Raw genomic sequence first — 10516 nt, forward strand, 5'->3', positions numbered from 1 at the left:
AGTGTGGTCTTATTATTATGCCAGTAGTTGGTCAAGTAGTGTTAATAGTGGGCTAAATTGACTAAGTCATGTAAATAATAGATAGTGGCTTAATTTGTATAAGTAGTGGGGTATATTGTCGAGTTTGTACTAACTAGTTTTTAGGAGCACAATGTGTAGTGGATGTGGTGAAGAATATGTGTTGAGCTAGATTTTTCTAAATTTTGATTTTATTCTTCTATTTAAGTTCTTTGATTGTAAGTTTGTAATTAATTAAATTTTGAATGGAAGTTTTTATTTCTTCCATGCACTTTAATATTGCTGCAACAAATTTTTATTATTGAGCACTAATCTACTTTAGAATGCTACGTACGTACGTTTAAAAGTATAGAAGCTCAATTTTTTAAGAAACATATAAATTTTTGATAATTGATCACCAATTGATTCAATTTAAGTTGTAGAATTTGAACAGCGCAACAAAAAAAAAAAAAAGAAAAACTCTAATTAACCGCCAATTTATCACTTAATTAATATATTTTTTATTGTAATTTGGCCCTCCAAAGATAGATTTCTGGGCCTGACCCTTAAACAGCGGCATGCACATACGTGACAAGAGAGACGTTGATCTTGCATGCATGCGACACACTCATACACATATATATATAGCGCATATTAAACTCGTACATAAACGTTCCCCATTTTTATTTATTTTTCAATTATTAATCTTATCGTCGGTCGATCGACGTTACTTCAAATGGGGGATCAAACGTCCGACCAGGTGATGCGATGCTCGCCGACCTCCTTGGGGATCCCGAGCGCCTTCCACACGGCCGGCGAGGCGTCCACGACGTTGTTCGGGCACGGCGGCTGGAAGTCGTGCTCCTCGTCGCAGCCGTGCACGGAGTCGCACTCGTCGACGACCTTCGCGAGCACGGAGCGGCCGTTGGCGGCGGCGATGCGGATGTTCTTGAGGCAGCGGCTGGAGCGGTCGAACCAGCCGGTCGACAGCGCGACCACCATCTCGTGGTCGGGGTGGTACTTGTTGTCGCACTCCGACGGGCCCCCGCCGTCCCCGCCCCTGGCGAAGCTGTTCAGCGTCATGGTCGCGGGGGTCCGCGCGGTGACCGGAGGGGAGCAGCGGTACTGCGGGTAGAGCTTGCCCGGCACGCAGCAGTCCGAGTAGTTTTCGCGGTTGCACCTGCCGGACTTGCCGCGTAATTGGCCGCTTACGCGGCAGGATCTGGTCCGATGTCCGGACGCGACGGCAGCAGCAGCAGATAGAAGAAGTAGTAGGGTGGCGAATGCAAGAAGAGAATTGGCCATGGCTGATCGATCGACCGATCAAGCTGTGCGTACGCATAGTGTGTGTTGTTTGGATCAATTTATAGACACAGTTTGGTGTGAACCGAGGCGGGTGAAAGCGAAGTTTTTTTTTTTTTTTTTTTTTGGGTGTGTTGTGCCACGGCATTGGAAATTTGGAAGTGGCTGGGCCACCTTTGCCACTCGCCACTAAGCGCCCCTTTGGAACTATGTAAAGTATTAAAATAGATGGATGATTTTATATGAAGCTGTATAAAAATATTAAATAATAAATATATATATATTTATAAAATATAAAGGTTAATTTACATAAAAAATTTATAAGTTTTGAGCTTTTGTAAAATAGGACCGTCTTTTTTTATTTTACAGATTCGGTCCAAATTTCTAGTAAACTGATCAAAATATCTTTATATATTTTTCTCTTTACTTTTTTTTCTCGCGTTTTTTTTTTTTTCTCGCCAAAGAAGGCGACGGAGGTGAAGGCGGAAACGGCCCCCATCGTCTCTGCACCTCACACCCTTACCCTCGCCCTCGCACCCCTCGCCCTACTCGCCTCCGACTCCCCCGAGGTCGCGCTGCGACCCTCTTTTTTTTTTCTTTCCGACCTTTCTCCGCCGCCTCCGCGACCCTCCGCGATAATAACGAGGATGGTAACACGTCCTTTTCCTCCGCCTTCGCCCTCCACCTCCACTACATCGAATTTTTTACCCGCCAAACAAATCTGCCGTCCCCACTGTCACCGCCGGCGATGAAAAGGAAGTGTTTTTCGGGACCGAGAAGCACGCCAACGAGGAATAGGGAGAAAAATAGTTACACTCAAGCGTTAGCGGATTTGCACCCACCAAACCCACTTTTCGAAACCCGCGTCCCCACCACCGCCGCCGACGAAAAAAGAAATCACTTCTTGACACCGAGAAGCTCGCCGGCGAGGGAGGGGGCACGCGGCCCACCCGCCTACCCCAGAGGGCCGCGGCCAGTGCGGCCTCGACGGTGTCGGAAGCGAGGAGGGCGAGAAATGCATGGGAGTATCTCTGGATTAACAGTTTGTTTAAAACAAAAAAAAACTAAAAATCCAAAAATTAGATAATAATAAAGAAAACTAAAGAAGAAAGAAGAATAAAATGAAACTACACTGTTAAAATTAAATTACACTATTTTAAAAGAACGTTGTACTATTATGGAGGTAAGTTGCACTCTTTTAAATATAAACTGCACCCTTTAAAACAAAAATTACACTCTTTAAACGAAAGTTGTACCCTTTTAGAGATATTTATACTGTTTCTCCTCTTGTTGCACTCTTTGAGATGTAAACTGCGCCTTTAAAATGACTTTGAGATGTAAACTACATCTTTAAAATGAAATTTACATTCTTTAAACAAAAGCTATAATTTTTTAGAGGTATTTACACTATTTCTTCTCTTATTGTACTCTTTAAGAGGAGATATTTACACTATTTCTCCTCTTGTTGAACTATTTCCCCTTTAGGGCGCGTTTGGTTCGAGTTATGTACTATTACAGAGTATCTCCACATATCTAGGTATCTTGGATTTCGACGTGAGATTACTACTGATGCTGCATGAGCGCGCTTGGTTTAATGCAGTAATGTAATACTAGATTGCAGTGTTTATAGTATTAATACATCTGATTCAGTCTATAAAATTTAGTAATTCTGACATAAAAATATAATTTTTTTTTCCAAAATTGCCCTTGCTGTGGTCATTTGGATATTATTTTTTAAAAATATAATTTGCATTAGTAAATTAATTATATTAATAATTAATAAAATAAAAAGATCAAACATTAAAAAAAATTAATGTTGCAAAAAATTAATTTCAACCCATAAAAGAATAAATAAAAAAAAAAAGATCATTATACATAATTAAAAATCATACAATAACAGAAGATGATAGGTGTTCGTGCAAGAGAGAGAGAGAAAGAGATAAAGAGAGAGAGAGAGAGCGGCGTATGAGAGAGAGAGAGAGAGCGGCGTATGAGAGAGAGCTGCGTTGCGAGAGAGAGAAAGCGAGAGAGAGCGGCGTGCGAGAGAGAGAGAGCGGCGTGCGAGAGCGAAGGGGGAGGGCGTGAGAGAGAGATGAAAACAATGTTGTTAATTGGGTTTAGGGGTGTAGGAGGGTAAATTTGTCATTTTATATAATATGTATTATTGCCGATTTTCAGTAATGCAAGATACACGACCCCCCTCTCGTTAATATTTTCGGTGTAATCCCGCTCGATTTGTAATGCTACATTAACGACTATATTACATAGCGGATGAACCAAACACAATAATCCTGGCAGGATTGTCTGTAATCCTGCCAAGATAACTCGAACCAAACGCACCATTAATGTATTGATGTGTAAACTGCACCCTTTAATATGAGAAATAGTGTAAATATCTCTTAAAGAGTGTAACTTTCGTTTAAAGAGTGTAACTTCTATTTTAAAAAGTGCGATTTACACATCAAAGAGTGTAACAAGAGAAGAAACAGTGTAAATATCTCTTAAAGAGTGCAACTTTTGTTTAAAAAGTATATATAATTTTTATCTCAAATGGTGCAGTTTACATTTAAAATAGTACAACTTACGTCCATAATAGTACAACGTTCTTTTCAAACAGTGCAATTTAATCTTAACAGTGCAAATTCATCTTCTTCTTTTTCTCTGGTTTTCTTTATTATTTTATAGTTTTTAGCCTTTTAGTTTTTTTTTTTTGTTTTAAACAAACAAAATTGCTAATACAGAGATGATCCCATGCATTTCTCGCTCTTTTCGCCTCTGATACCGTCAAGGTCGCGCTCGTTGCCGCCCTCTCAGGCGGGTGGGCTATGTGCCCCCTCCCTCGCCGGCAAGCTTCTCGACGCCGAGAAATACTTTCTCTTTATCGTCGGCGACGGTGGTGGGAACGCAAGTTTCCAGAAGTGGGTTTGGTGGGTGCAAAATCCGCTACAGTGGAGGTAGAGAGCAAGGCGGAGGAAGAAAACGCATTACCATTTTTGTTATCGTTGTAGAGGGCCGTGGAGGCAGTGGAGGAGGGTCGGAGAGAAAAAAAAAAGAGGGTCGCAACACGGCCTCGGCGAGGTCGGAGGTGAGTAGGGCGAGGGGTGCACGGGTGAGGGTGAGGGCGTGAAGTGCAGAGACGATGGGGGCCGTTTTTGCTTTCGCCTCTGTCGCCTTCTTCAACTGAGAAAAAAAAGAACGCGAGAAAAAAAAAAAAAAGAGAGAGAAAAAGGTATAATGGTATTTTGGTCAGTTTACTAAAAATTTTGACTGAATTTGCAAAATCGAAAAAGTCGACACAGTTTTGCAAAAGCTCAAAACTTGTGAATTTTTTCTACAAATTGACCAAATTTAAATTATTAAATTTATTATTTAAAAAATTATTTTCTTTCAAAAGTTAGATAATTATGCTTTAAAAAAATAAGTAAACTTCAAATATCATTTCTGTGGTTTTATATTTTCTCACTTTTGTATACTGTGATTTAAAATGTATCAAGTTAGTATTCTTTAGTTTTATTTTTCTCTTTACCTTAGCTCCTTCATTATTATATAAAAAATTTTTCAGATACTCTATCTAGGGTTATTAAATATTTACTTTTTAGTATTTTTTTAATTTTAATTTTGTTATTAATTTAACGAAAAAAAATAATAGAATGAATAATAAAAAAGTAAAATAAAATTACAGGGTACTAAATGAATACACTTTAAATCATAGGACACTAAAATAAGAAAATACAAAATCATATAAATAATATTTAAAATTTTTTCTTAAAAATTTTAACCATAAATATATAATTAAGGGATAAATTAATTTTTTTATATTTTATATATGTATAATTTGTATTCTACTATTATTTGTCGTCTCATTTTTATCCTACAATAAAAAAATAATAATATTTNTAGTATCCTATAGTTTTATTTTTCTCTTTACCTCAGTTCCTTCATTATTATATAAAAAAAATTTCAGATACTCTATCTAGGGTTATTAAATATTTACTTTTTAGTATTTTTTTAGTTTTAATTTTGTTATTAATTTAACGAAAAAAAATAATAGAATGAATAATAAAAAAATAAAATAAAATAAAATTACAGGGTATTAAATGAATACACTTTAAATCATAGGACAATAAAATAAGAAGTGCAAAATCATATAAATAATATTTAAAATTTTAACCATAAATATATAATGAAGGGATAAATTAATTTTTTTATATTTTATATATGTATAATTTGTATTCTACTATTATTTGTCGTCTCATTTTTATCCTACAATAAAAAAATAATAATATTTTGATAAATTTTTAAGGCCAAATTACAAAAAATCCTCCCGTCAAGACTCAATTTTTCACTTTTCTCCCTGTCATTTAAAAACATATACTTTGCCTTCTTGTAAAATAAAAAATGTGCACTTCACCCCTACCGTTAGGGTTCCGTTATAAAATATTTTTTTATGCCAAAAATACTCCTTTGTCCTCTTTCCTGTTGCTTCGCTTCCCGCCGCCTCACCGCCTCGCCCTCCTCCACTGCCCTGCACTCGCCCACATCCCTTCGCCCTCCTCCGTCGCCTCGCCTTCGTCCTCGTTGCTCTTGCCTACCTTTTCATCAACGACCATCTCGATTTACTCCCTACTGTCGCCGAAATCGAGGGGCGGCGAGGGTGCAGGAAGAGAAAGGGAGCAGGTGGAGAAAAAAATGGAGAGAAATCACAGCCGATCGAAGTGTGAATCGTGGCCGATTGAGACGGCGGTTGAGAAAGATGATAAAGGAGACGACAATAGTGAGTGACAAAATGATCATTTTACACACCGAACATTTTTTATTTTATAAGGGGGCAAAATATAGATTTTTAAATGACAGAAAAGAAAAGTGAAAAATTAAATTTTAACAGAAAGTTTTATATAATTTAGCCAATTTTTAATTTTGAATATAATTATTTATTTCCGACGACGGTCCTGAAAAACACACAATAAAAAAGAAAAAAAAAAAAGGAAAGAAAGAAAAATTGTGGACCTCTCTCAATCCCGTCCTAATTAAGCAAGATGCTTGCGGTGGCGGCCCAACCACACCCTCTCTTCTCCCTCCTCCTCCCGCACGTCTCCCTTCTGCGCCTTCCCCCGCCGCGGCCCCTCGTCGCCACCGCCGCCGCGAAGATCCGCTCCCACCACCACCACCATCGGCGGCGGCGGCGGCGAATCCCTCCCTCTCGCGATCACTCAACCGCCGACGAGACCGCGCTCGACGAGGAGGACTTTGCGCTCGCCCCTGCCCCCGCCCCCGCGCCAGCCGAGGCCGAGGCCGAGGCCGAGGCAGTGGAGACGGGCGGGGGTTTGAAGGGGTCGGACGTCCTGCGAGCGCTGCAGAGGGCCGTGGCCGCGAAGGAGGCGTCCCCTCGCAGGGGGAAGAAGAAGCGGCGGCAAGCAGAGCGAGAGCGAGAGCGATTTGGTGGCGGTGGTGGTGACGACGGCGGCGGCGGCGGCGGCGGCGGCGACCTCGGGAGCGTCCCGCCCGTCGAGATTCGGAGCGATTGGGTCGACAGGATCGAGGAATTGGAGAGGCGACTGGAAGAACTGCAAGACCGGCAATATTATCTCTAGAAATGTTTTTTTTTTTTTTTTTGGGTAAACTTTAAATATCATTTATAGTTATATGATTTCACATTTTTTTCACTTTAGTACTCTATGGTTAAAGTGTATCAATTTAGTTTTCTATAATTTTTTTGTTCTTTTCTTCAGCTCCTCTATTAGCATTCGTTAAGTTCTATATAAAAACTCCAGATACCCTAACTAAACTTATCCAATATTTACTTCAATATTTTTTAGTTTTAAGTTTGTCATTAATTTAATAAAAAAAAATTCAACAAAAAAAAAAAAAAAAAACAANAGATTATGAGAAGCTCTAGAACTTTTTCGGAAAAGAATAAATAAAATTTTTCAAAATTTATTTTTTCAGCCTTAGAGTGAATGGAACATATGATTCACAACTGTTTTTAACAAATGCTACCAGTAATATAGGGTAACCAGTAGTAGTATTAATAATAATTAACAATAATGTAAGGGATTTACTTATGGTTATGGTCCATTTTGAGTGAGCTATATAAATTTTTGAATAAGCATTTTAGTTTTAAAATTGAAATTATTTATTTATTTTAATAATTTTGTTATTGCGCCAGTTATATAAAATATACCAATTAAAACTATAAAAATAAATAGCCCCTTTGAATTTTGAAGTGAGGATACTGTTGATTTACTCAAATTAAACAAATTAAAATTTTGATTGTATAATCAATATTTTAAAAGATTGGGCCAAATTAAAATTAACCATAATTCACATCAAGTTTATATGATTTTATCCGAGAAAAAAAGAAAAACATAATTGCAGGATAAGTTAAAGCACAGTACTGCTAAGTGCTAACATGGAGTTTGGGTTGGGCTTTGCTAATACGGGGTTTGGGTTGGCCTTTTCTCGCAGAATGTAGTTGGTCTGGGCCCACCAAATTCATTACATTATTATCCCCCTGTAAGGTTGGACCACCTATCACAAAACATGGAGTAAAAAACAAAAAAGAAAACTTCAAATACAACTCCTGTGGTTTCGCATTTTTTCACTTTAGTTTCCTGTAGTTTAAAATGTATCAATTTAGTACCCTGTGATTTTGCATTTTCTCACTTTAGTACCGTGTGGTTTAAAGTTCATCAATTTAGTACCTTATGGTTTCATTTTTTCCTTTTCGTCGGCTCCTCAGTTAATATTTCGTTAAATTACATACCAAAAACTTCAAATACCCTGCCTAGGTTTATCAAATATTTACTTTAGTACCCTTTAGTTTTAACTTTGTCACTGATTTTTTTTCCTCCGTTAATATTTCGTTAAATTATATACAAAAAAACTTCAGATGCCCTAACTAGGTTTATCGAATATTCACTTTAATACCCTTTAATTTTAACTTTGTCACTTATTTAATGAAAAAATTAGTGAAATGGATAATAAAAAGAGAAAAATAAAATTACATGATACTAAATTGATACACTTTAAAACATAAGGTACTAAAATGAGAAAGTGTGAAACTACAAAGATAGTATTTAAAATTTTTCCAAAAAAAAGAAAAAAAAAGAAAAACTACAATTTACCCAACTAAATTTGCCACTTTATTGTTTAAAAAGTTATACTTAACTATCTATGATTTAGTACGTTTTTGCTTCCTTATCATATGGTTCAAACAATATGCTTAGCTATTTTATGATTTTATTTTTAGTTTACTATAAAAATCTATAGTTAAGAAAGTACTTTATAGTTTTCAAAAAATTGCACTTCACTTTTCTATTAATCAACAGATTTTTTTTGATAATAGGGCAATAACATCATAGGATAGTTAAGCACAACATTTTTATATATGGGCAATTTCATTCGTATTCTTGAAAAGTTCAAAATTATCGTAAACGTCCCTACATAATTTGTAATATCAAAATTGCCCCCACAAATATTTACTTGTTTCAAAAATACCGTCAACTCATTTTAATCTTAGTTATACCTTGATATAATGAAGGTTAAGAATTAAATTGTTCATTTTGCCCCTAAACTAGTGAGGGGCATATGAATGTACATGGTCCATTTTTTTAAATTTTTTTTTTATCCATTCAGATTTCAAATATTATAATAAATTAAATAAAGAAAATTAATTAATATGTTAATTAGCTATTAATAATTAATTAGTAAATGAATTTATGCTAGTTTCAACTTAAAATTAGTCAAAGGTGTTAAATTTAATGGAAATTATCTTACTTTGTGAAAATTTTTCATTAACTAAAATTTTTATCTTTTCAATTTATTATTTAAAACTATTATTGGTTCGTGCAAAGCCCGTTGATTCCAAGAATTTAGTTGTCCTTTCATAATGTAACTAATTTTTTTGTTTGAGGTCGGATTTTATACTAATGTATTACTCTTAGTTATAATGTATTCATAGTGACGAATTTTCTCTACATTTAAGTAGTCAAATAAAAAAAATTTATTACTTTACAATCAGTGTAGTAAAAAATATAGATATAACTAAAATGAATTATTTTCTCATTATGACAATAAAGCAAAATAAAATTTAATTTAACTACAACTTATTCCAAATAGAAATATTTATTTAATTGAAATGAATAATTTTTTAAAACTAAAATCAATTGAATTTTACTAAATTTTTAGTCTAGATAGAATTTAATTAATTTTGAAATATAATAGAGGGTATTTATAAATAGAATTAGTAATTGACCATTGAATAAGTAAGAGGGGTAAAATTGGAATCTCAATATGATTAACTTTAATATGGATTGACACTTGATGGCAGGGTTATTTTTGAAAGTTTCTTAAATTTGAGAGCGTATACATAATATTTCAATTTTAAAAGAGTATTTATGAAATTAAATATTTTTAGAAGGGTAGAGAGAAAATTTTTCCTTTTTTATATGGCAAAGTAAAAATACGCCAAATCACTAGCGAGCAAATTAAAGCTTAGGTGAAAATAAAGATAAGTGCTACTTTGTATTTTTTAATACAAGAACCCAAAAAGGGGGAGAAGTTTCTATTCTTGATAGCTTAGCTTAGGGCTGTAAACGAGCCGGGCTCGAGCGAGCTGGAGCCAGCTCGAGCTCGGCTCGAACGTCTTTAGGTCGGTTCGTGTTCGGCTTGAGCTCGTGGCGAGTTCGAAAACTCCGGGTCGTGATCGACTCGCAACTTAATCGAGCTAGCTCGTGTTCGGCTCGTTAGCTCGATTATTCCAGTCAATCTCATCGTTCTCATCGTTCTTCCGCTCATACCCTACAACGAACCCCCCGATTACCCCACCCCGATCCCGATCCCCACAACCCACTGATGATACCAAAAACTACAGAAAAGTTAGGGCAAAAAAACCTTGAGCTCGGCAGATTTCATGGCGATGGGGACGCAGATGAGGAAGATCCCGGCCAAGGCGATCGCCGTGTTACGGCGCCAGTGCTTGGGGCGGCAGTAGGGCCCCCCCGTCATGCTCCACACCTTCTTCCTGAAATCCCCCGCCTCTCCGCCATGGCCATGCCCGTGGCCGTGGCCTCCGCCTCCGTGGTGATCGCCGCCGCCGCCCATGGCTCCGCCGCCGCGCTCCTCGCCCCCTTCTTCGTCGTCCTCCTCTTCGCGTGAAGCGGCGAGGGTTTGGTGAATGTAGCCTCAGACACAGATAGAGAGAGAGAGAGAGAGAGAG

At 36.9% G+C, this 10516-nt stretch overlaps 3 protein-coding genes across 6 annotated transcripts; 1 reads left to right on the plus strand and 2 right to left on the minus strand.

The window, feature by feature from the left end:
- On the minus strand, positions 498 to 1611 carry LOC109725107 (putative ripening-related protein 4). The gene has a single exon (XM_020254178.1). It carries the CDS (start codon positions 1300 to 1302, stop codon positions 742 to 744), a length of 561 nt encoding a protein of 186 aa, XP_020109767.1. The 5' UTR covers positions 1303 to 1611; the 3' UTR covers positions 498 to 741.
- Positions 4228 to 10510, minus strand: LOC109725262. Of its 4 annotated transcripts, none has more exons than XM_020254370.1 (2): positions 10192 to 10510; positions 4228 to 4479 (listed from the first exon to the last, which is right to left on the minus strand). In XM_020254370.1, exons 1-2 carry the CDS (start codon positions 10399 to 10401, stop codon positions 4243 to 4245), a joined length of 447 nt encoding a protein of 148 aa, XP_020109959.1. In that variant the 5' UTR covers positions 10402 to 10510; the 3' UTR covers positions 4228 to 4242. The 4 variants fall into 4 exon arrangements, 3 of the variants coding, with proteins under 3 accessions (XP_020109959.1, XP_020109960.1, XP_020109961.1); XR_002220222.1 differs by lacking the exon at positions 4228 to 4479 and adding an exon at positions 5546 to 5925; XM_020254371.1 differs by lacking the exon at positions 4228 to 4479 and adding an exon at positions 7610 to 7810.
- On the plus strand, positions 6180 to 6951 carry LOC109725261 (developmental regulatory protein wetA-like). The gene has a single exon (XM_020254369.1). The coding sequence runs from the start codon at positions 6336 to 6338 to the stop codon at positions 6888 to 6890; it is 555 nt and encodes a 184-aa protein (XP_020109958.1). The 5' UTR covers positions 6180 to 6335; the 3' UTR covers positions 6891 to 6951.

This window comes from Ananas comosus, linkage group 19, assembly GCF_001540865.1.
Source record: "Ananas comosus cultivar F153 linkage group 19, ASM154086v1, whole genome shotgun sequence".
In the NCBI taxonomy this organism is placed as follows: domain Eukaryota; kingdom Viridiplantae; phylum Streptophyta; class Magnoliopsida; order Poales; family Bromeliaceae; genus Ananas; species Ananas comosus.